Source organism: Pyrus communis, chromosome 5, assembly GCF_041283825.1.
Source record: "Pyrus communis isolate YQ-2024b chromosome 5, ASM4128382v1, whole genome shotgun sequence".
Lineage (NCBI taxonomy): Eukaryota > Viridiplantae > Streptophyta > Magnoliopsida > Rosales > Rosaceae > Pyrus > Pyrus communis.
In genome coordinates, this window is record NC_142569.1 from 4,077,860 (window position 1) to 4,103,800 (window position 25,941).

Genomic DNA, 25,941 nt, shown 5'->3' on the forward strand with positions numbered 1-25,941 from the left:
TAGATCAAAAAAATTACCAAGAGAAAGTATGAACATGAAAGTGTGCTGGAGAATGGAAATATAACATGTGTACATTAGGTTTCCAACATCATTCAAATAGCAACTGCTCATTAATTTTCAGGAGATGACCATGTCAAACTGTGGAGGTAATTGACAGCCATATTAGGACATCCATTATCCTTTCCAATGGATAAGGGAAAAGGTGGTCGACAAGAAAATTATGGGAAAAGAAGAAACTTGTCTTGATGAGGACTTCTTTGTAAGAAAATTCAAAATTCTTTTTTCTTATTTTGTAATTATATTTTTACGGGCTATTTGCAAACTAATCGTGTTTGTCATATTCGTGTTATACCAATTATCTTAATGTGTCGTGTTAGTTTGTTGAGATAACGGATCCCTAACTGATGACCCAGTAACGACTCGATTAGTTAATAGGTCGTGTCATTTCGTATCGGATTAACGAGTCATGTAAGAAATTGTCATGCATAATGTCTAGATCTGTCAAACGATATCTTACCAAGTTTTTAATAGGTGATGTGATAACGATCCGACACATTAACGTATTACTCAATAACAATCCGACTCATTAATAAATTTACCCAAACTCGTTATTTTCGTATCAATTCGCATCAAAATAATGGTTGTGCAAGAAATTATAAGAGCTACTCAATAATCATTCATCATTAAGCCAAAATTCCTTCAATAACCTAAGGAGGTGGATTGTGTGCCTTCCCATTTCCATACTCTTCTCATGTCCTCCTGTGATGTGTGGTCACGATTAAGCCACGTCAACATTTTATATTAATTTTTTATAAAAATAATAAAACAAAAAATGATAAAAATATAAAATATTGACGTGATTTAATCGTAACCATACAAACAAGAGGGAATGAAGAGAATTTGAAAATGAGAAAGCAGACAATTCACCTCTATAACCTACTATCCCTCACGATCCCCCAAAAAAGAGGAGGAAAAATTGATATTCCCGTGTGGCACACTCGGCAGGTGACAGTTCACACTTCACCGTCGACGCCAACTGTCCCCAGGACTAGTTCGTTGGTGAGGCGCACATCAGAAAAATATAAAAACGGAAATCGCGAACGTAGAACTAAAAGCACTTTTCCTACAAATCCGTCGCGTATATAGCAAATTGCTGTAAAGAAAAGCACTTCTGCTGATACTCAAGCCAAGAAAATTCCAACTTGTCTTAGAAGCTGGCAATGGATTTGAAAACGCAGCCGTTGAGGTTCACACTGGGGAAGCAGTCATCGCTGGCGCCGGAGCGTGACCTGGAGAAGCGCGTGGGGGAGGAGGATGATCCAGAGGGGATCGATCCCCGAGTGAAGCTAATGTATTTGGCCAATGAAGCTGATTTGGATGGGATTAAGGAGCTTCTGGATTCGGGACTGGATGTGAATTTCAGGGACATCGACGATCGGACGGCGCTCCATGTCGCCGCGTGCCAGGGGCTCACCAACGTCGTTTCGCTGCTGCTCGACCGCGGTGCTGACATTGACCCCAAAGACCGATGGGGGAGCACCGTAAGTGAAATTTTGAAATAATAATTACCCATTTCCAATGTAAAAATTTGAAAAATGGGAAATTAATATGTTTAATTAGTGATTAGTGATAATCTAATGTTGATTAAACAGCCTCTTTCAGATGCTATTTACTATAAAAACCATGACGTGATCAAGCTTCTGGAAAAGCGTGGGGCAAAGCCTCTGGTACTTTTTGATTAATTTAGCTGATTTGAATTTTTAAATTTTGACAAATTAAACAAACCCAATTCAGCTAAATGTGTTTTATGATTTGGGTTTGTATTAATTTTGTATATTATGCTGGTTTTGTATTCTAATTTGTATGAGTTCAACATTCAGATGGCTCCCATGCACGTTAGGCATGCCAGAGAAGTCCCAGAGTATGAAATTGATCCCAAAGAACTGGACTTTACCAACAGTGGTGAAATTACCAAGGTAAAGTTCTCGTTTTCCAATTACTTCGGTATACAGATTTGCGGTTTCTTGTTTCCCCTGTTATGAATTACACCTCTCGGAGTTGGAACCATCTTATCTTTGTGTGTTTTATAAGCATTTTGATTAGTTGTTCAATTGGGTGTTGTGCCTCTTTTAGTATTGTCACTCGCCTTATTTGATTCTGTTCAACCGTTTGTTGTTTAACAGGGAACATACCGTACTGCATCCTGGCGGGGAATACAGGTTGCTGTTAAATTGCTCGCGGAGGAAGTGCTTGTTGATGAGGATAAAGTGTGCGTTCTTTGTAAACTGTTCGTTGCTTTTTCAATTCGTGATTTCCTTGCTTTATGATCTTTGAATTTATAGGTCAATTTGGTCTTTCTTCAGGAAGGCATTCAGGGATGAGCTTGCATTGCTTCAAAAGATACGACATCCAAATGTAGTCCAATTTTTGGGTGCAGTGACTCAAAGCAGTCCAATGATGATTGTAACAGAATATTTGCCTAAGGTATTTTCCCATTCCGTTGGTCTTCTTAACATGGAATAGTAATGCCATGGTTTATAGTTTCCTGAGTTCTTACCATTCCCGTGTTTTGTTTATTCTGTGCTTATATTTGGCCTTCTTATTCTTCATTTTGTATTTGTGACCATTGCATCTCTCTGTATTTTGAAATAGTGAGAAGAGTCTATTTCATAATGTTTACTAGTAAAAGTTGAAGTTCCTATGTTATAGTGTGGAGTGGAATATGATACTCTTTAGAATGCCACCCTTTTTTGCATATGTTAATCGTCAAATATAGTTTTAGGGTTTCATTGAAAATTCCAGAATCAAATAGGCATGACATTGTTAGTGTTCATAGAGCATTTTTCTCTGTTCAGTTCCATTGAAAATTGAGAGGAAAATAGTTAGTTTATAGCTTAAAAACCGGTGCAATTTAGATTTTTCTTTAGATCTTAAATCTTTATTCTTCTGTCTTTTGATTGCAGGGAGACCTTCGTGCATTTTTGAAAACAAGAGGAGCACTAAAACCAATTACAGCTGTAAAATTTGCACTCGATATTGCAAGGTATGGTACTACTTTGAATTGGCCTTGCTTATCTTGTTCCGAATTTCTTTAGCTAACAAATGAAGAGAGACTATGTACTAATCAATGCTTGACTAATAGTAGCTATAAAACAAGAAAAGTTAGTTGGTTGATTCTTGTTGTGAGAGTAAGATTATGTATTGTACTTGGATATTTTTCCTCACCACCTATCTTTTGTTATCTTGCAGGGGAATGAGTTATTTGCATGAGAATAAGCCAGAAGCTATAATTCATCGGGATCTTGAGCCTTCGTAAGTTTCTTCTTCTTCTTCGTTGGCCTTTTCTTTTTCTTGGCAAGAATTGAACCCATGTCAAAGTCCCATTCCACTTTGCACTTACGTGATCTAAAAGACCGAATGGTCTACCCCTCTTCTTTTTCCCTATTTTGCTGAGCAAAGCATATGTTGATATTGGCATTGAACTACCAAAAAGATGAATCCTTGTTTCTCATAAAAAGATGAATCCTTGTTTCTCATAATAGCGTGGAACAGTTGGCATCTTATTTTTATGTTGCTCACGAGTAAGATAACAGGAACATATTGCGGGACGATTCCGGGCACCTGAAAGTTGCAGATTTTGGAGTTAGCAAGTTGCTGACAGTTAAAGAGGATAGGCCTTTGATTTGTCAAGACACTTCATGTGAGTATTTTCTTCTGGGAATAAACCGTTGTAGCTAATACGTTTTATAGATCCTAGCCAAGAAAAGTTCGTAGTTTTCCTTTGCTTAGTAGCCCTGGATAAATCTACAAGCGAGCATATGTGTTTGTAGTCTTGAGTGGAATGTGTTAATTTGATTGACAGGTCGATACATAGCTCCTGAGGTTTTCAAGAACGAAGAATATGATACCAAAGTGGATGTATTCTCTTTTGCTCTAATTCTACAAGAGGTAAATATGACTCATTTCTAAATACTGGACCAACTGTATTTATAAAGTTATTGGTAAGCCATCTTAGTGTGTACCCTCATCTAAGTAAACGTTTGTTTTTAGTAATAAGTTATTGTCAGAAGAACATAATATCAATGCCAAGTAGTTCATACCAATCAGTTGATGTATCAGGCTTCATTTGTGACTTTGTAAGATACTGTTTGTAGATGATAGAAAACTGCCTACCATTTGCTGCCCAGCAAGATAATGAAGTTCCAAAAGCATATGTTGCAAAAGAGCGCCCACCTTTTAGAGCTCCAGAAAAGCTTTATAGACATGGTCTTAGAGAGTAAGTCAACTTTCTCCAACTTATCCATTAAAATTAATGTTCAACTAGTGAGATTTTGTCATGACTTTTGACTGTCGCTTATTTGTCAACTTCTTTACCGTTCTGTTTTGTGTAGTTCTTTCAGAGAGAGAGAGAGAGAGAGAGCTATGATTTTGGGATGCAAATCAAATTCACTTTTCTTCATAAAAACTTCTATGTTTACCTCTGTGTGTTTTAGGGTCATAAAAACTAGGCTAATCTTGTTAATGTGATACCTGCTCACAGGTTGATTGAGGAGTGCTGGAACGAGAATCCAGCTAAAAGACCTGCATTTAGGCAAATAATATTAAGGCTGGAATTTATGTATAACAATCTTGGTCAGAAAAGTCAATGGAAGGTGACCTCTCTACCTGTGGTGGTTTGCTGTTGCTTTGTTTACCTTTATGTTCCTGCATTACTACTTGCATAGCTGAATATTCCTTCCCCTTTTGCCCCACCCCTACACATATAACATGTACAGGTTAGACCGTTGCAATGCTTTCAAAACTTTGAAGCCATGTTTCGGAAAAATCGTTCTGGTCAAGGCAGCAGAAGTCGTTCATCACGTTCTACCAGCAGCATATAAAACAGGAACCGTTTCTGCATTTGTGTTAACAGCCTGCCAGCCGTAGTTACTCATTCCAACTTGGTGACAAAAAAAGCTTATTGTCAAGACAGCAGAGAATCGCCTTCTGACAACATTTTTCGCATGTAACTACATTTTTATGTATCATATATATATATATATATATATATATTCATATATATATATATTCATATATGTTTCCATGAATTTTTTTGCGTTCCATCACCATGGGTCGTGGCAATGATAATCCAGTCATCTTATATATATATATATATATATATATATATATATATATATTCATATATATATATATTCATATATGTTTCCATGAATTTTTTTGCGTTCCATCACCATGGGTCGTGGCAATGATAATCCAGTCATCTTCGTGCTCATGCCGAGCTTTTGAGTTTGTAAGATAGATAGGTTGCTTGTAACTTTGTAAGCATTAAGTAAACTTTTGACGATGAAAGATATTATTTGAATTGATTTTGGCCAAATTTTACTTGATTCATGCTGCAGCCATTGTGAACATGAGCTATGAGCAGAAATTTTCTGACGTGATATTCTAAATTATCTAATCTATAGGAGGGCATTGCCCAAAAAAAAAAAAAAAAAAAAAAAAATCTATAAGAGGGCGAAATCAAGATACAGAAGAGTGAGCATACTGTCCTGACAAACAAGCCAAAACCTGGAAAAAAAAAAAAAAAAAAAAAAAAAAAAAAAAAAAAAAAAAAAAAAAAAGAATACTTCATAAAGTAATTAGTTAGCTTATTGAAGCTTTCTTTCCCCAAGTGCCCCAACATAAGTTGGGTGCCTCTTTTGTCTTTGCATGCATTCTGGTCACAAGTTAATTAGCTTATACAACAAACTCTCTTCTTTTTGTGGCTTGGTCGGGTTAGTTTTTGTGGTTGGTCATATAACTTTGTGAGCAAAATCCATTGAGAAGGGCCTTACTAGTCGTGGAACTAGCCGTTGCACCTAATTATTAGGGCTCAATAACGCAAAAAGAAATAGCCTAACAATTTGTGTTAGAGCCAATTACTTTTGAATGACTAATTGGACCAACTTAATTACGTATACAAGATCTTTTGGAAGGTCAAAATTGAGAAAATTTGAGGCCCTAAATTGTCCAATTTGATTTTCTAACAAGATCTTTTGAATGATGAATGGTATTCCAAAAAATTTTGTGCTTATGATCGAAATCGTTCATATTATAAATTACTTTATAACATATGTACAAAAAAAAAAAAAAATCAATTAACGATCTCAATTTTAATCATTTTTTTTTTTTTTGTAAAGATGATCTTTACAAAATGACTTATAATATAAACGGTTTAGATTATAAACATGAAGTTTCATAAATCGGTCACGCGGTGAATTGAGGAGGAACTCCTCCTCATCCATTCGAGCCAAGGTAATTCCTTATGTGAAATGCATCTTGTCTTGTAACTGCATCAATTGGGTAAGAAGATAATTCATTTTTAACAACGTTTGACAATAAGTTCACCCTAGAAACTTAAGTTTGTTTTTTAAAAAAAAAAAAATAAGAACAATTTATATGTATATGAAGCTAACAATTCCAACTTAAAACTTCGTATTTCTTATAAATTGACAAAGAAAAACTTGTTCGCATTCTTTACTGTGCAACGTGGGTACTAGAAAATTCCACTGTTGCAACTCAATAATTTAGAAAGAAAGTGAGCATGGAATTGGAAAAGAAAACAATAATTGTATTCCAGACCACCCAAAAGAAGAAAAAAAATGCTATCATGATTGTCCTTCGGACGGTGGATTCTTAAAGCAAAAGGATAATGTTCAGGACAAACTTTTTAGATTATATTTTGTAAAATCTGTGATGTAGTAGTTGATGGTTGGACTACTTTAAAAAAAATGAGGCAAACCATCAACCGTCACATCATATAATTTACGAAAAACGGTTTAAAATTTTGGTCTCCCGAACATTTTTCTAAAGAAAAAATATGAATACTGATTACCTGTCTCCCTTCATTGAAACAGGGCTAGTGTCATGTTTGCAATCTTATGAGAGGATTACAATTTGTAGGAATAATCCTGGCCATCCATGAGTTTATTAAATGTCAACCTTCATTTGAACATGGGTAGTGTCATGTTCTTTGATAAAGAACGAAAGTTGTACGCACATAATTTATGCATATGTTAATTACATTAACGTCAACTAAGTATATTCGAACAACTTGAGGTGGGAATTCAAAGAGCTGCCCATGACAGAGGAATTAATGTTGGAGTGGTTGTGCTAAGGAGTGAAACCTTTAGTGACAAGGGGGACTATATGCCTTTTCAGAAGGACCACCAGCTTTAATCCAACATAACCTCTCACTTTCTCTCATCTCTTTTCAATTACATTCTTGTTTTGGAGATGAAAGGCTTTTGCTTTCAATATTTTCAAGAAAAAACAAACAAAAAAGAAAAGCAATTCTTTTCAAATAAGTACTCTAAATTCTACCTACGACACTGGCTAATTCTTTGCTATATAGCAAGCGGTATTTCTCTTTTTAACGGTAAAAATAATGTTCAAAGTTCAAACTTTTTCCATGTCATGAAATGTTTAACCAAATTGAATATGACGCCGAAAATTTTTTGGTGGTGAGTGATGACAGTTACAAGTTAAGGATTAGAATTAAAGGGTTTTTTTCATCAAAAGGTAATTGCATTCATAATTTGGCATCAAAGGGCCACTAGCCACAACGATAATACAAATACAAGAGATGGTACATTAACAATATTTAGACAAATATATAAAGTATTCCTCCGGTCACAACCATAAGATCAAGAACTCACTTGTTGTCTTGAGTTGCCACCGTTGTCGATGACGGGGTAAACACCGCCATGGAGGCAGAGATCGCAGCCAAGCTAAAATCAAATCCCTAACATATGAGAGATAACCTCTAAGGCTTAATTGTAACAATGGCCGCTGAACTTTAATTTAATTTTAATCTTTGAACTCTCATATTAGCTTTTTTAGTCATCAAACTTAACAATGTATTGTACCATTGGTCATTTTCACTAACACTGTCTATTTTTCCGTTAATGTAGGAGTATATTAGGAACTTTATTCCACATCACTACAAATTAATTTAAAAGTGAGAAATGAGAGGAAAAAAAAAAACCCTTAAAAAAATTAGATTTTTTTTTTTTTTTTTTTTTTTTTGTGTAAGAAAATTGAATATAGAGAAATTTTTTTCATAGTTTCAACCATTTTCATTTTGTACTTTGATAGTTCAATTTTCATCTTATTTTAAGTTTTAGATATTAATTTATAAATTTTTATTCTCTTTTTTAGCTTCTTTTATTATTTATTGAAGTTTTATGTTGAAGTTCCTAATACACCCCTAGATTTAACAAACAAAAAAAAAAGATGGTGTTAGTGAAAATGACCAATGGTGCAACACATTGTTAAGTTCGAGGACAAAAGAAACTGATATGAGAATTCAGGAGCGAAAATTAAACTAGAATTAAAGTTCTGGAACCATTACTACAATTAACCCAACCTCTAATGAGGAAGTTTTGTAGAACATCTATAATTGAATTTAATAACTTAATGTGTGTACAAGCCTTGCAACACTAGCAAGCATAAAAAGATCAATGATAAGGTCTATAGTTCATAATACATTGTACATATATCATTGCTAGCTGCCATGTAGCAAGGCTTAGACTTCGGCAGACCGTTTAGCTAAATTTAGTAAGCTATTGAAAGAGCGACCCATTGGTTACTATAAGTGTATCACTTAAAGTTATCCAAGGCAACCGTTTTAGGTGGATATTCATTGGACAAATGTTTAATTTTTATATGTCGATGTCCTTTTCTTTGTTAATAACCACATTAAGGGTTGGGAGGAAATTTGATTTCGAACTCATCATTCACTAGATTTGAATCTAAAATCTCTTATATACTTACACATAAAGAAAAATACTACAAGACTGTAGTTTAAGTGGCTAGGGTTCTTCAACTTTAAGATGAGGACATGAGGTGCTTATTTTTATTTTTCTAAACATGAGATATTGGGGGAGGGGGCACTAAACGCAGGACCTTTGTGCAACTGAATGATATTGATCACCTGAGTTACATATCATCATCTTGTACAAGACCCTTAATTACCTCATAAGATTTTTAAGAAACTTATAATTACTAGTAGTTAGTTCATAAATTAATAAAAACCATGAATAAAAAAAATAGAAGAACCCTTCAAAGAAGTGAAAAAGATGGTGAACTGCAATGGACTATGAAATTATGTCCATGATGCATTTATGGTATTAGGTCTTGCATTGAAGACATGAACCTCTCAACATCATTTGAAAGAAATGTTTTGTTGCTTTTGTGGTCCCTTTGCCTTTGGAGATAATATAATTAGTTTCATTAGACTTGGACTTGGACTTGGACTTGGACTTGGACTTGGATTTACTTATCAATAATTAACTTAATTACAACGTTATTACATATATGCATAGATCCGTGACACCATTCTTTTTACATAACTTTTGACACATGTTGTTGGTGGACAAACTTCGTAATATTTCAACAATTCGAACAATCTATCTATTAAGTCTTCCCCCAAAGATCATGTATATATACCAAAAATCACTCAAATCTGACAAGACCGTTGGATTAAGGGTTTAGAGTTTCTTTGTATAATTGGTCCATTTTCTTCACTACAAATTAATGGATGTCTTAATGATTTTGGATTTGTCTAATTTTTTGCAGTTTGATCTGTGAATGATGTGACAATCTATGAATAATTTTCTAAAAGAAAGACTGTTAAGATCGTTAAAAATACATTGTGTAGTGGCCCCTGCAAAAATGTGTATCAAAAGTTGTGTAAAAAATGGTGCCACAGACTTGCCCTCATTACACACACACACACACATATATGTTAAGCAAAACTTACACCTAAAGTGGTATTGTAGAGGTAATCATCTATAAACTAAACTACTTTCTTTTCCCTTCTTAGCTAAACAATTCAAAGCTTTCTCGTTTTTGGTTTTACAAAGGGTTGAACATTTCGTGAAAACATTACTAGTATATATACAATGAATCGTAAGATCAATTTGAACCGCTAGGAAATTCCCTGGAGTCCTATCAACTAAATTGGGCAATTGAACAAAACCAAATTCACTTTAATTTTCCTTTCTGTTGAATCACATTACAAGATGTTCATAGCTAGGGTTCCCTTTCTCAGGACAAAGTCAACAAAGGGCTATACATAGTACCATTTTTACCAAAAGTCTCTTAGGTTTTTTTCCATTTGTTTTCGACTGTACCGTTCACTCTACGACAGGTCGGGAATTCAATCGCATCCAACGTACCGATAAAGAAATTCATAGAAGTCGAAATCACACCAGAGAGTCGAGTCTAGCGACCGATAACACTATTTAACATTTACCATGTATGGTGTGGATGGATATGTATGACAGTATGAGTAGTAGGGTTTTATGATATATTAAGTTGCTCTCAATGTGGTCCTCTTCTAGATATGGGGGATATTTTCTTGTTGTGAACCATAAAGAGTACTTAGGACCTGTGAGAACATGGAGAATTACCATGGCCTTCCTATTTTAGAACTAAGAAACCTCAGACATGATGCAATGCGATAAAAAGGTGTATTGGAACGTTTTGAGAAAGCTTATGCACACATATATTCACAGAGGAAAGAAAAAAGAAGAAGATAATAATCAAATCATGGCAAATGATTGAGGGTGATGTTTCACTAAAGATTGATCATACAATATTTATGGAGTCACCACAGAAACATACAGAGGCGGATCCACCTTGGGTTAAGGTGGGTCAGCTGACTCCCTAAACTCAGAAATTCTTCATAGAAGAGTGCTATTCTTTGAAAATTTGAGATTTCGTTGAAAGCTGTTGTCCAATTGTTCGACAAATTGCCTCTATGGGCATTGGGGAAAGTAGTTGCTAGCCTCATGCATTTGTATGCTTTGCCATGAACATCTTTCGATAGGCCACTTGGCATATGTTGGCATCTATAGTCATGCTTGCTCAAAAGTTATTGATATCAGTCGACATGCTCGTTCGGAAGCTATTGGCATCTATCAACAAGCGTGCAATATGACTTGGTAAATGACCTCGGGCCTCTAAAGCTCAATAAAATGCCAATTTTCATGCTATACCAACTAAAAAATTTTGTGCGCTTCGTGCACTATTCTTACTGACCCCCAATAAATTTTTTTGGATCCGTCACTGGTAACATATGTACAAGAGACAATGAGAGCATATATTTGCATTGAACAATACACATATATACATATACTGTTGTGTGGCATCTAGGATCTAGCGTCAGTGATGTGTTATATATGTATGGACTCATATGGTGAAAGAAATTTATGGGCAGTGGAAGCTTAGATGAAGGTGCATTGATGATCACATGAACAACAAGAAACGAGAGATGAGGAAATCGACAATATTCAAGACAACGCTAGGAATAGAGTATGTGTCATAACCTCATAGCTAGAGAAGACAACGGTGGTGCCAATTCTCTATGTATAGACTCAGACATTTTGAATAGAACTTTCCTGTTACAACATGAGGTTAATTAATTAAGTCAATAAAGTTAGTACCAAGGAAAACATTGGGATGTTTTATTAATCTTGGTTAAACCCTAATTAGTTGGCTAAAATTCATCTTGGCGCGCATGTGTTTTTACTTGGAATGGGATCAAGTAAACCCTAAATATATTTTGATCTTGGATATTAGTTCGCTAAAATTCATGCTAACACATTTTCAAGCCAAACACATTGACAACATAAGAATTGGGTGGCGTGAAGCATGTGTGGGTGTTAGGCTTCACACGTAGGCAAACTTGCTCTGATATCATGAAGAAAGTTAAGGTTACACCGTAAAATCAATTGGTAATTTGGGGAGTGACCCAATCTCTTATAAGCCCTTGCAAAGTTTTTTCGTTCACCAATATGGAACTCTTTTACGGTTTAACCTTCACATCCTCACAATTTACTCACACCCCTTTTTAGCTTCTCTCACACTCTTTTTTTTTTACCATACTAAATTGAATAAGTCAAACAAAATCAACGGTCGTGATCAAACATGAGTTTATAAAAGGCTAAAAATGATGTGTTTATCTTTCCCCTTGAATTATTCTGTTTCGTGACTTTTCATGTATCAACACACATTTGAATTTTTGAAAAATGTTGCGGTTATAGTAAAATTGTAATCCAATTATTGAAAAATCATAAATCATAGCAACTAAGGGGAAACTCATTCATTCTTCCCCTTATTTGATTCATGACTTTCTCCATTCTAAATATGTAAACATGTTAAGATGAACTCAGGACATTCGTTACATGCATGTACATACCAAACATGCAATCCATCTTATTATAAAATAGATGTTAAATACATTCTTTTTCATGCTTTCAACATTCTTTTCCAACTTACTTTGGTATCATATTAAAATTATTAGCATCTACCGTAAAATTAATTGATAATGAATGAAAATGCTCAAGATCTTTTGATGCGGGATAATACTCTCAACAATGGATGGTGGCCAAATGTACTACTCTATGTAAAAGCACCTACGATGATTAAATGGGTAGTGTATATACAGTAGGTCGAATTATATGTATGTGGTAAAAACAAGAGAAAGATGGATGATATATGTTTTTCCAATGTCGATCGAGCATGGCCAACATTACACATCTCCTCTCAAACTTGTTATCATCCCTGTGTTTGCAATTAGGTGGGTAAGGAAAAGTGACATGTCTTCTACAAACCACGAGTGAAATGGTACGTATAACAAACAAACATATGATCAACCAGGAGTACTACGTACACAGGTGGGCGCTACCTCTCTTCCTAGGTCAAATCAGATCGAATGGACATGCGGTTAAAAGTCAGAAATTCGAATTTATTTTTGAAAAAAAAAAAAAAAATTAGAAACGTCACCGAATTATACGTCTTGTTTCACTTTGCCCTATAAATTTTAAATTTAGTTTCATGTCAATATTCTCCTCGCTGTTTGTTCCATTGTTCCTTCAAATTGAGGATTGGTTTTTGTCCATTTAGTATGGGGGATGCCTTTGAATTTGCTTCCGATCTGCAAGCTTGTAAAATTTCTTACACTTGAATTATCAAAACTTTTCTTTTTCCAGGTATATTAATACGAATTGAAAGTTTAAAAGAGCTCAAACTATATTGAAAGTTTGGACGGAAAAATCAAACAATGTCCAAATATCAAGATAAGTCCCCGCTAAAATTTTCTCTTTTCTTAATTTAACAATTGTTTTTCATGAGATTTGGGCTGAAAGTAGTTTTCATCAAAATTGAGACTGAGTATCACTACACCCAATGGTCATCGACAGCTCAACGTTTTCGTTTTTGATTCGACGAGAAATTGGATTAGTTATGGAAAATATCAAATACAAGCTAGCCATGGCCAGGCCATCACAACAACAAAGTATTGGTCTCTTCTCTACAACGCCAAGAACTCCTTGCTGTATTATAAGTCAGCATATTAAAGAGCTGCATATATGCATGGCTGGACATATGGCGGACAAAGTGATATACTTCTATGCAATATTTTCTTAGGAAATAAATTGACATCATGTTTCATATTTGTGGGAAATTGGGATACACACGCGCACACATGTATATGTGTTTTCTCATTCCACCAAGACCGACTACTTTTTCTATTTCCTAAACCTCTTGACCTAGGTAGGGGATAGAAAAGCCATATCTTACGGATTCCAAATTAAGAAACTAAATTCAAATAGATTAGAAACTAAAATTAAATGAGGTCTGAGTAACCTACTTTAAAAAAAATTAATTTCACTACAATAAATAAAAAATTTAGAGAAACATATAAATAAAATATTCTGAAAGTAGAAGTACACAAAAAAGCAGGTGGTGAATTGTTTAGTAAATTGAACCTTCAGTACTCTCCTCCTTTGTAGTAAGATACACAAAAAATCGATGAAAAACTCCCTTAAGTTTTTGTTCATCTATTTTTTACATGGATATTATTTTATAAATATTTTAACCTAAAGGTGTATAAGTAGTATATATCCAAGCAATAAACAATATGTATGATGGAGCAAGGACTACAATAAGAACTCACGAAAGACAAACTAAAAGCTTTCCCATAACTATAGGGTCACATCAAGGCTCAGTTTTAAGTCCTTACGTTTTGTGCATTAGTAATGGATGAGTTAACGTGACATATTCAAGAAGTATCCATTTGAGTATCTTTTTTGCAGACAATATAGTGTTAATAAATGAAATTCAAGAGAGATTAAATGTGAAGCTTAACCTTTAGTGAGAAGTGTTGGAATCTAAAAGTCTTCACCCAAGTAGGTTAAAGACAGAGTAGATGAAGTGCAAGTTTAATAGGAACATGGGTTCAAATGATAAGGGGTGAGAATTGGAGATCATGACGTATTAAGGAGCAAACACTTTCGCTATCTTGGATCTACCTTGCAAAAGAACATAGAATTGGATGCAGATCTCAACCATAGAATACAAGTTGGATGGATGGAGTGGAAGAGCGCATCCGGTGTGTTGTGCGATCGTCGTAAGTCACTAAAACTGAAGATAAAATTTTATAGGACAACAATAAGGTCATCAATACTTTACGGCATGGAAAGTTGGGTGGTCAAGCATCAACACATGAAAAAAAATGAGTGTCACGGAGATGAGAGTGCTTCGTTAAATATGTGAGGACACGAGAAAGAACAAGATTAAGAACGAAGATATTTGAGGTAAGATGAGAGAAAATCGGTTAAGGTGATTTGGATACATAAACCGAAGACCTACAGATGCTCTGGTTAGAAGATGCGATTATGAGATAGAGACTCAGGGTAAAAGGAGTAGATGAAGACTTAGGAAAACGTGTAAGAAGACTCTAAGAAAAGACACAAAATACTTGAAGTTAACAGAATATTTGACACAAAATAAACGCAGTGCCGTTCTTGAATTCACACAGTCGATCCCGCTTAATGAAATAAAGTTTTGATGTGGTCGTCGTTTAACCTAAGGAGGTGTGCTAGCTAGCTAGCCGCGCGCTTAGCCAAACGTCACGTTCACACCATTAGTAATCGCTTTCAGAAAGTACCTTTCCTTTCTCTTTCTCCCCTATTACCTTTCATGTTTCACAGGCAAGAAAAATATATTTGATAATTAAATAAATAAGTAATGAACAATAAATAAAATGAATGGTTGATGGAGTCTGAATCAAATGAGTGATCCCCATTTCCCATGTTTTCTCTTTTGCTTCATCTCCAATACATAAAAACCTCATGCGCTTAGCTAGTGAAAATATAAAGTTTGCAGATTAAAGATTGAAAGTAAATAATTTAGAAAATAACTAAAAATTTGAAGTAATTGTGGAAATGTCGTTTTTTCCCTTATAAATACACACCCCTCATGCCACCTCACTTCCATTTTCTGCTTATCTCCTCGTTTGGATTTGTGGAGAAAGAAAGATAGAAAAAGACCTGAGAAAAATCCCGAAAGGTAGAAAGAAAGAAACCTCTGTTTCTGTCCTTAATTATCATCATCTTATGATCTTTTCTTTGTGTGTTCTTGCCATGCTTCATTGATCAAAATACTCAAACACTGTCTCCTAAATTTTGTTCATTTGCCTCACTTCTTTTAGCCCCATGAATCTTTTTCACCAAGATCATCCAAAACAAATATGAAAATTCAAACTTTAGTTCCATCAAATCTGTTCAGCTCACAATTTCTTGAACTAACTTGGGATTGCTAGCTTAATTAGCTACTCAATTATTTTTTAAGCTACCTAGTTGTTGTAGGTGAATTGCACCAAGTTTTCAATTTTCATTTGTTTCTGCAAGATAATTTCAAACTTTTTGTTGGTGATCAAGAATATAGTAATTGAAGTTCTGGGGTTTTTGTTTTATTTAAAAAAGGTGCTTAATTGATAGATCTCTTTGTTCTTATTGATTCAGCTTGCAACCATGGCCAATGAAAACAAATCCTTGTCAATCGACTCTCCCCAGAGAAAATTGGGTAGGGGAAAGATCGAGATCAAGCGGATCGAAAACACGACCAATCGTCAAGTGACCTTCTGCAAGAGGCGCAATGGGTTGCTCAAGAAGGCCTATGAACTCTCTGTACTCTGTGATGCAGAGGTTGCTCTCATAGTCTTCTCTAACCGTGGCCGCCTCTATGAGTATGCCAACAACAGGTAATAATATTGTTGCTTCAATTTTCTTGCTTAATTTTCTCTTCTTATTCTTTTAATTTTTCTAATGGAAGGCTTTTAGGATTTTTTTCAGACCCAAGTTTCATTTTCAATTTACCTTTTAATAAGATTTCTTTGTTCTTGTTAAAGTTCTTTTCTTTTTCTTTCTTTTTCTGTGCAAATTTTTGTCACAATTTAGCATTTCAAGAAGTTATTGGTGCTTCAGTCCTCAAGATTTTTGCTTCTGTGAAATAGATCTTTTGCTGGATTTAATCAGGAAAAACATTATCATTGTTATGGTACTCAGTTGATTTGAGATTGAGTTCTCTCTCTCTCCTCTCTTTCTCTCTCTTTCATCTCTCTATATAACTTATAAGATTCACTTGTCTTTCTTTCTTCTGTTTTGTTTTTTTTCCATGTATGTGCTTACTAATGTTGGGTATTTTTTAATTTAATTTTTCCTTTCTGTTTATGATCATTTTCTTAGCTCTTGGTTTGGTGGAAACATAGATCTGGTGATCATTTTCTTTCTTTTATGTATATATTATCATTAGGATGTATATAGCAACAAGTATTGGTTTTTGGGAATGTATGCAGGCTTCTGAGATCAGCTCCTTACCCTCCCTCCATTGTTGTTAATTTTCTGTTTCCCTTTCTCTTTCTGATTTCTTCCATATTCTCTCTCTCTCTCTCCCTCTCTCCCTCTCACTCATATGCTGCATGACTATATGTCATCTTATGCAGCTAAGCAGGCCTACAACACACAAGCTGTCATGCCCCCATTAACCAAGCCCCCCCCATCTCTTTGACACTTCCTTAATAGCAAGTCAGCTATAGACATCAGGAAAGTTAAAGTACAAATTTAATGAAAAAATAATTAAATAATGTATTGACAGGACCTCTGCAAAATTAGCACAAATTAGGGTTCCAAGGCACCCAAATGTGTTTTGCTTGAAATATGAAACAAACTTCCCTGTAGATCCAAATCTGGCTACAACCTCCAAAACCAAGAAACTAAAATTCTCCAAATCTCAGTTTCACCACGTGGAATTTCCCTCAGAAAATTAAAACCCTAATTTCCCAAATTAGGGTTCATAAGAAACCACTTTGGGTATTCAATTTGTCCAAAGATTTGTGGTGGGTAACCCTTAAATCGAGTAAAGGAGACATATTTTCCACAGCTCAAGTGTCAAAATGTCATCTTTTCTTAAATTTGACATTTTTTGGAAACGGGATGCGGTCTAGTTAGGGTTAGGTTCTGGTTTTTTTGTTTCTTTTTTTTTCTCTTTTGTCTTTGGTTGATAGAATCTTTGGTCACGTCACACAAGATTTTTCAGTTCTTGACTTCTGACAAAAGGTGTTTATGTCATGATTCCTACACTGGCTTCTCTTCCCCTTTTCCCAGTTCTTCAACCCTAAAATTTTAACCTTTCTGGTCAATTTTTTTTCTACTTGGATTGGATCTCATAAATCAATATTCTTTTATAATTTATTTTTCCAAATTATTAGAGAGAGAGAGAGAGTAAGATCATAGCTCAACTGGGTCATCAAAATTATGGCATCATAGAATGGCATTTGCATTTGCAGAGATCTTGCGTAGATATATTTATGCAAGTTTTAAGTGTGAGAGATACAAGTGAAACAGAAGACAACGTACGACAACTGCGAGCCAATGGGAGAGTTCTGAGCGTTTCGTTTGGCTTATATGTCTGCCTTCTCTGCTGCTGGAAACAGACGGCTTTGATGTTCTCATCAGAGTTTCAGTCTTTTAGACAGAAAATAAAAAAAATATCAAATCTTTATAAAACATACAAAATTCATTAAACTGTTTGTGTTTTACTCGAGGTGGGTTAAAAGGTGAACTCCAGGAAAATATCCCTTGTGTAATGAGAGTTATGGCCTCGTATCTAGTTGAACCAATCATATTGGGGAGCTGTGCCACCGTGGCACAGGGAACCAATCACAAGCTCGACGATTTTAAGGAATCAGTATGCATAGTAAAGCGTGAGGTTTTGCTTTTTTTATTAAATTAATGATCTTTTTTTTTTAATTTAATTGTATAATTATGATATTGATATATGGTTTTGTATCACATCCGTCAGTTGAGAGACTGATTGAATTAGGCCAGCCGGTCTAACTCAGTGCACCGAGTTTTCTGGTGTCAAGGAACTGAGATTTGCTTATTAATTAGGCTCAGTTAACTGAAAGAGTTTGTTCATTTGACCGTTAGTAGTCGCCTTATAATTTATAAATTTAAACATAAAATCTCAGATCAAGTCAGTAGAATTAGTCCTTAATGTTATGTGACAGCATGTGTGCCTAAGGAAATGAATAAAACTAGGCAGAAAGGCGCTAGAGCTTGGGGAAAGAAATTCAATTTATAGCACAGACAGAAATCTGACTCAGAAATTCTGCTGAGGATAAGCATGCATTTTGTGGAAACAACTTCAATTACCATTTATATTTCAATCAATCAGTTCCTCTTTTCTCTCTTTCTCCCTCTTCCCAACACTAGAAATTTGGCTGTGGTTGGGAACCCCCTTTACATGTTGCTTTCTTCTGTAAATTGACATGAACATCAGCAGTTTTATATCTAATTAACCAAAGTGCTTATATCTAGTTAATTAAAATCAAATAATTTTTGTACTCATTGTTTTAGAAACTATTTGTGAGGAGATGACAAGAGAGCCTAATAGTAGTTAGATCCATTTAGTTAATAAGTTAAACTAAGACTGGAATCCTACATGTATAAAATGCATAATGCATTACTTTGGATCAGAAAAAGACAGCAAGTTTCTTCTTTATATTTTCCCCAGTTAATTAGTTGAGAAAAATATTAAAATCAATTGTAATTAGTATTCAGAGGGGTAAAGAGAAAAACTTTTAATTTGAAAAAAGAAAATATTGTAAAGCTTTCCATTACTTCAAGCAAGTTACTACTTAAGGCAACAAAAAATGGTAAGATCTTAAGTTTCCACACCTTTTGTTTTCTTTTGTCAAAATAGAAGGGGATTCAAACTTAAGCCTTGGAAAGAAAAGTATCACTAGACTAAGGCTATCCAACTATATTTGGTTGAGGATCTTCTAAGTCTCAAAGGATTAATTAAAGGCAACTTAGTAACATATAGACTACAAAATGCTAGGCGAAGGGAATTAGAAAAGCCCTCGATGCGCATTTCATAGGCATGTAAGAGGGTTTGCAATTTACTACTTGGAAAGAGACATTTATAAATCTCTCTCACACACCTACATTTCCAATCCCTCTATCTCACATTTTATGATCAATTCCTTAGTAACTTGGCCTCAATCCTTTGATAATTGGAAATCCCTCACTCAAATACAGCGTAGGAAGTTAAGGCTTCGACTCCACACCATGTTCTTGAGGTTTACCATCTTATCTCCCTAGATGCTTTAAGAAAAATATCTTCAGTTTCGCAGTTTTTTTATTTAGGTAGAAAATGTTTATAGGAACTTATTTCAAAAACCCTTATGTGGAAAGTTTGATCAAATAAGCCAGATATAGAACCAATCTTTTGCTAGGTAGCTTCCCTCATGGTATGCCTTTCATATTATGTTCAAACTATCACAATGTTTCAGATTATACATTTCTTAGCATTATTAAAAAGTCTAATGCATAAGCAATGCTGTAGTATATAAATGTACATGCTGTCTTATAAATTTGAGAATTTAGTATACATGCATTAATTATAGAACAATACTTGGCTACTCAAAGATGAGTAGGAACTCATACTCAAAATTCTTAGTATTTTAATCATAGAGTTTTGTGCTTATGATCAGAACTGTTCATATTATGACTCACACTGTAAAGATCATCTCTGGAAAAAATAAATTAAAACTAAGGTTGTTTAGTCAATCTATTGTAGCAAATACATAGACGGTTCGTAATGCTTTTACCAATACCATTCATTTGTTTTTAAACAGTTTGATGATTAAACGACCTTAATTTTAATTGATTTTTGCCAAAGGTGATTTTTATAGGGTGATTTATAATATGAACGGTTCTGATTATGAACACAAAGTTCTATAAATTGTCAACGAACAATTTTGAGAAATTTCTAAACACTTGAAAGAAACTTATTCCTTTCAATCTCCTCAAAATGGTAGGATTAAAAGAGATAAATTCCTTTAGGTCTAATATCCTTAAAAATGACAATGATCACTTCTACTTTCAACATTCTTGCATTTATGAGTTGTACAATCCAATCTAATCCAATCATAGTAACCAAACAAGAATGTCTCATATGGGTTATCAATGCATGAGATTCTTTTCTGGAGCTAGAAGTGTTATCCATTAATCATTTTAGTCGTATGTTGGATCCTCCTTAGATTTCAATGGTCCCTACATGTATAGATTCGTATATTAATACTATGAGTGCATACCATGCAGTGTTAAAGAAACAGTTGAAAGGTACAAGAAGGCATGTGCAGATTCTTCAAATACTGGATCAGTCTCTGAAGCTAGTACTCAGGTACACTGACTTACCCTGAATGTAGATATTATTTGACAGAAAAGTTCGTAACTTTGGAGTTTGATTCTAAAAGTTAGATTCAATTCTTTCTGGGATTTCATTGTCATATTTATTTGATATCATCAGGGGGACCATGAAATTTGAAGTCTTGAACTACTCAGACATTTGACTTCAAGACTAGTTATGTAGGTCTTGATTGTTGAACAAAGCCAATAATCCATGACTAAGACAAGTCTTGTTTTCCTTTTTGGATGTCATTATCAAACCTTAGGCTATATTACTTTATAATTTAATTTATACACGCGATATTGTGGGAGGGGAGAGTAAATATTCCTCATCGCTTAAGCTACAAGCCTCTTGCACTTTAGCCTGTATTATTTAATCAATCAATTATTTCCCATATATATAAATCCTGGAATATGGGTGAGCGTTTAAGATCCATTTCAATTTTCTGTTCATTCACACTGCAACCAAAGATACCGGTAAAGCAAAAGCTTTTACAAGAATATGCCTTGGTAAGTAGTTAACCTATTATCTTGATTAATATAATTGCCTTCAAGGAGTGATTTCATACTCTGCAAATTTGATACAAAGATATCAAGTTCTCAGGGAAAAACAGTTAAATGGAACTGTTTCTGGTTTATTTTTCCTAACTTTTAATTCATGAATAGTTACATGGACCTGTAATTATACTAATTGGTTGTGTGAGTGTGTGCGTGAGTGTGTGTATTACATTTATACACATATGTACGTAGTAACATATAAACCCTAATTAAGCAGCAAACATGTGAAGGTGTATCTGTGATTTCTTAAGGCATGTGTCCTGTTAAAGCAGTGTTTCTATGAATTTTGATCATAGTCTTTAATGTTCAAAAGTTTTAACCTATTGCTTTATTGATGTAAATTTCAGTACTACCAGCAAGAAGCAGCGAAATTGCGTGCACAGATCGGGAATTTGCAGAATGCCAACCGGTAATATTCTTAAAGACATCTAACCCTAGCTACCACAAGCTTTCCCAGATCCTATATTCTGAATTGGCAGCCTTTTAACTGACAGTGAATGTTGTTTCCAGGAATATGATGGGTGATGCATTGAGTAGTATGCCTATCAAGGACCTGAAGAGCCTGGAGAGTAAACTAGAGAAAGGAATTAGCAGAATCCGATCCAAAAAGGTGTCTAATGAAGCTATTGATCATTTGTGATGATTTTCGCAATTTGAACTGTCCGTTGTAGTCATATTTCTAGCTTTTGCATAGCCATTAACACGTTTTTCTTTTCTTTCTTTCAAATCTTGAACTCTTTTCAGAATGAGCTCTTGTTTGCCGAAATTGAGTACATGCAGAAAAGGGTACACCTCTTCAAACTTAGCTTGCTCATTTTACGAGATTACTTATGCTTTATTTCTGAACATATTATAAATGTGGTTCATCTGCATTTGGAAAGCTTGGCGGCAATAAATTGTCTTGATCAACTTAATTAGCACATGCATGGTAGAAAACATGATAATATGTGATGAAATTGGGGTTCCACCTTAAAACCAATTAGCTTTACGGTGGAGCTTCAACTTTCTTCATGATATCAAGGCAGGTTGTCCTACGTGTGAAGCCAAACGGTCACACGTGCTCCACGTCACCCCGTTGTGTTGTCCACGTGTTAGACTTGAAAATTCACCACACGTGAGGGGACGTGTTGAGAATGAGTCCCACATTGATGGGAGGAGGGACTTTGCATGGGCTTATAAGAGGTTGGTCTACTCCCTATATTGCCAATTGGTTTTATGGTGAAACCTCAACTTTCTTCAAAGTCATTGTTATAAATCATCATACTTTTGATGATTTGAAACTAATACCTTTCAAATGGTGAAAATTGCTTTACACTTCAAATTTTTGGTTAGGTTTAAGTTTTCTTTCAACTTTTAAAACACGCCCATCGCCATTTGTTCTAATTCACATAGCTTCTATGCTGACTAACAGTATCTTACATGTACCAAACATTAATATTAAGTGATCAATTTCACATCTTACACACACACACATATATATATGTTATATATCTACTTTGGAATCCTCTCTCTTATTTTTGTGCTTCGGTAATTGAGTAAACTAATTAAAGTGAAACGATAAAAAAAAACAAAGGGAGGAGTGCGAACGGTGAATTATCGCAACAAGTTGTATGCTCGCACTTTTGAAATCATCGTATAACAATATGAGTGTTCTACTCATCAAACTGATATTTTTTCGCTTTCATTTTTGTCAAAATTCTCTTGCAGGAACTGGACTTGCACAGCAATAACCAGCTCCTACGAGCAAAGGCGAGTTCTCTCTCTTTTTCTTTAAAAAAATATGTGTTTTTTTGTGTGCTCGCGCGCATAGTCTCTCTGTTTATGTGAGTATGCAGTACGTATTTAGCTAGTATTCACTAGGAATTATAAATTGGATATATAGATAGCTGAGAATGAGAGGGGCCAGCAGAACATAAATGTGATGGCTGGAGGAGGACCTTCAAGCTATGACTTCCTGCAGTCTCAGCCATACGACTCTCGGAACTATTTCCAAGTGAACGCGTTACAACCCAATCATCAGTACAATCCCCGCCACGATCAGATTTCTCTTCAATTAGTGTAAGTTCATAAAAATCCCAAATTATCAAACACATTATCACAAACTACCAGCAATATTTACATTGTTTTGATCATCGTTTATTCGTGTGCAGTTAATATATATGCTTGGACTGTATCGCTTCTGCTGATTTAGTTTTCTATGGTGGGTGTGTATAATGACACCAGATGATTGGTCCAGACTGCTTGGGGAATGAAGACCGTTACCAAGTACGTAGGTATACGTACGTATATTAGTTGATGGAAGGGGATGTCTGTATTTTTATATTTATGCCTCCTGCAACGTGTACTACTAAGACTTCTGTGAGACATTACCCTAACAAGTTCTTCCAACTTTCATGTGACTGAATCTTCATGATGTTGGTTTGAATATCTATTATATATGTCTGATATATAAATATCCAAAGCTACATTGTAGATTATTCATTAATCATCTGTGTATATATGCTTGATTGTGTGATAATTAGTCAGGATTATAGGCTGAGGTTAACCAGGTGACTGATATCCATCGGATAAGTGTCCGACGGGTCGGAGGAATTGTATGTTCTTCTTGCAGAGACTATGTTGGAGGCCTCAGTGGGATGGAATGAGTCCCATAATGCATACTCACTCCTATTCTGGCATGGAATTTGGAAAATAGCACATAGGCCTATTCGATTGACCGGACAGCAGCTAGTGTCAAAATCCTTGAATCCTGAAATCAACATAACAAATTAATCAATGTCACCAATTCAGAAGTTAAATATACACGCTAGGTATTTTAATTTGTGTGAAACCGCAGGCCATGTATGACTCTTTTCGCAACATATACACACTTTGGATCTTGCTTATATGTTACTAGTGGAATGTCACATATAACGGAATTATATGGCATGTAAAACAAGTATTGTAACGAAAGAAATTGCAGATGAAGAGAGTATATCCCACATGTATAACTATATACCAGCAGAAGTTGAACGTGTCACTGAGGAAGAGTTGATATAGATGAACTTTGCATCTCCAAGATCGGCGTTGAGCTTTTCTACCAGAGATACAAGCTTTTGGTTAAAAGCATAGGTCGCATTTGCTATATCTTGCACTCCAACCAAGGCAAACTTCCTCGCTCCATACTTGTACAAAGTCTTTAATTAAAAGCAACATAAAACACAGAATAATTAATATTCTAAAACATAAATAAAACTGATATTTAGTTCTCAAGACATGTGCGTATTTGAGAACTGACTGCTTCTGAAATACCAAAAACACTTTGTTACAATCTAAACTGCTTTTGGCCACATTATTTGATAGGAAAATTAAATTAAAAGTGTTTACGCATCAAAGAAACGCTTTTTCTGCTTTTCCATGAATAAGTACTTCCAAGTGCGTCTCCAAGAATAACTTGGATTTTAATAGAAATTTCGATGTGTTTGTAAGAAAATCACTTTTAGAAAAAACGTATATAAGTACAAGTGCTTTCATAAAGAAGCAGTCCAAACCGGGCCTAATCAATTAGAAAACTAATCACTACTTACTAACCATGATTTGCCTGGAATATTGTCTAACAAGAACTGCAGCATATTGTTCAAGGGTATATATGCGGCTGGTGTTAAAAAACCGCGGCTGTAAGTAATTGTTAAGGTAATCATTGTTACCCATTCCCACATAATATAAGCACTTGTTTAAATACTTCATAGCTGATTCTTTACTTCTCAGTATGGAAGCAATGCGCAAGACTGCAGATTTGTGGTTCTGTATCTGCCGATCAAAGTTGACATTAACACCCTGCAAGGGAGAATTAATCATATATTATAAGATTAATTTATATACTAATTATCTTTGCTAATTAGTATAAATCATGTTTGTATTGTGATTAATTAGTTATTACCAACTGAGAGCCCGTTTCCGCTCGAATTCCTGCTGTGCCAGAGGCGTAATTCAAGCCTCTAAGTGTGGCCAGGCCGAAAGTAGTTGCAAATGGTGGGATATGATTCTCAAAGCCCAAAAGTTCAGCTGTAATGTAAACAATCATGTTCTTATTATAGCTAGCTAGGCCTCCTTTCATTGAAGCCCTTGCAAACAAACTGATTACGATTTATATATGCAAATCCTCACTTGTCAGACTGTCCGGTAACATAAGATACTTGTATTGTCATCAAACTGTAAATATATGAACTCTTTGACGATATCTTCTCTATCCATCGTAAATAATACACTACGGTAAGCAAGTTTCACAACTACAAATTATATTTCTCTATGATTTCTATAGCTCTTAATTTACAGAGTAAGATTATGATATTAACAATATAGCATAAGAAATTTAGAGAGAGAGAGAGAGAGAGAGAGAGAGAGAGAGAGAGAGAGAGAGAGAGAGAGAGAGAGGCAAGACCAAGTACGTCAACTGGAGTTCGACCATTGCAAAATCTTCCGGTTGGTCCGGTGGGATAATCAATCCCGTAGGGGAGGTAGTTCACTCTCAACGTTGGGAGGAAGTTATTGTTGCCATTATCGAGCAATGAATCACCAAAAATGAAAAAACAAGGTACTTCCGGCTTTCCATAAGCACAAGATTGTGATATTGAAACCACCAGAAAACCAATCATCATGAACCATCTTACTGCCTCATTTGTTGCCATTATGAAATGATATAGCTAAAGTGAAATTGAAATTGTATATATAACACTGAAAAAAAAAATTAAGGCAGTAGTGTAAAGAGAAATGGAGGTATTATATATATAGAAAGAGAGAGAGGGAAGATTGGAAATGGTGC

General features: G+C 34.9%; 3 protein-coding genes across 6 annotated transcripts; 2 read left to right on the forward strand and 1 right to left on the reverse strand.

The window, feature by feature from the left end:
• The first annotated feature begins 937 nt into the window (after positions 1–937).
• LOC137725862 (serine/threonine-protein kinase 12) lies at positions 938–5,389 on the forward strand. 2 transcript variants are annotated; one of them, XM_068464685.2, is made up of 12 exons: positions 940–1,541; positions 1,653–1,727; positions 1,881–1,976; positions 2,184–2,269; positions 2,364–2,484; positions 2,964–3,043; positions 3,250–3,312; positions 3,594–3,700; positions 3,863–3,948; positions 4,155–4,276; positions 4,541–4,652; positions 4,776–5,389. In XM_068464685.2, exons 1-12 carry the CDS (start codon positions 1,221–1,223, stop codon positions 4,878–4,880), a joined length of 1,374 nt encoding a protein of 457 aa, XP_068320786.1. In that variant the 5' UTR covers positions 940–1,220; the 3' UTR covers positions 4,881–5,389. The 2 variants fall into 2 exon arrangements, with proteins under 2 accessions (XP_088549972.1, XP_068320786.1); XM_088693846.1 differs by lacking the exons at positions 4,541–4,652; positions 4,776–5,389 and adding an exon at positions 4,392–4,534 and having other exon boundaries at positions 938–1,541.
• A 9,708-nt stretch (positions 5,390–15,097) lies between these two features.
• LOC137725413 (agamous-like MADS-box protein MADS1) lies at positions 15,098–23,625 on the forward strand. 3 transcript variants are annotated; one of them, XM_088693847.1, is made up of 9 exons: positions 15,098–15,396; positions 15,852–16,090; positions 20,496–20,577; positions 21,488–21,549; positions 21,651–21,750; positions 21,885–21,926; positions 22,848–22,889; positions 23,023–23,198; positions 23,291–23,625. In XM_088693847.1, the coding sequence occupies exons 2-9, from the start codon at positions 15,861–15,863 to the stop codon at positions 23,292–23,294; spliced, it is 738 nt and encodes a 245-aa protein (XP_088549973.1). In that variant the 5' UTR covers positions 15,098–15,396; positions 15,852–15,860; the 3' UTR covers positions 23,295–23,625. The 3 variants fall into 3 exon arrangements, with proteins under 3 accessions (XP_088549973.1, XP_088549974.1, XP_068320178.2); XM_088693848.1 differs by having other exon boundaries at positions 15,257–15,396; positions 23,364–23,625; XM_068464077.2 differs by lacking the exon at positions 23,291–23,625 and having other exon boundaries at positions 15,257–15,396; positions 23,023–23,202.
• LOC137725412 (GDSL esterase/lipase At1g29660-like) lies at positions 23,556–25,876 on the reverse strand. The gene is made up of 5 exons (XM_068464076.2): positions 25,561–25,876; positions 25,060–25,184; positions 24,711–24,956; positions 24,139–24,316; positions 23,556–23,889 (listed from the first exon to the last, which is right to left on the reverse strand). The coding sequence occupies exons 1-5, from the start codon at positions 25,805–25,807 to the stop codon at positions 23,669–23,671; spliced, it is 1,017 nt and encodes a 338-aa protein (XP_068320177.2). The 5' UTR covers positions 25,808–25,876; the 3' UTR covers positions 23,556–23,668.
• Positions 25,877–25,941: the final 65 nt, after the last annotated feature.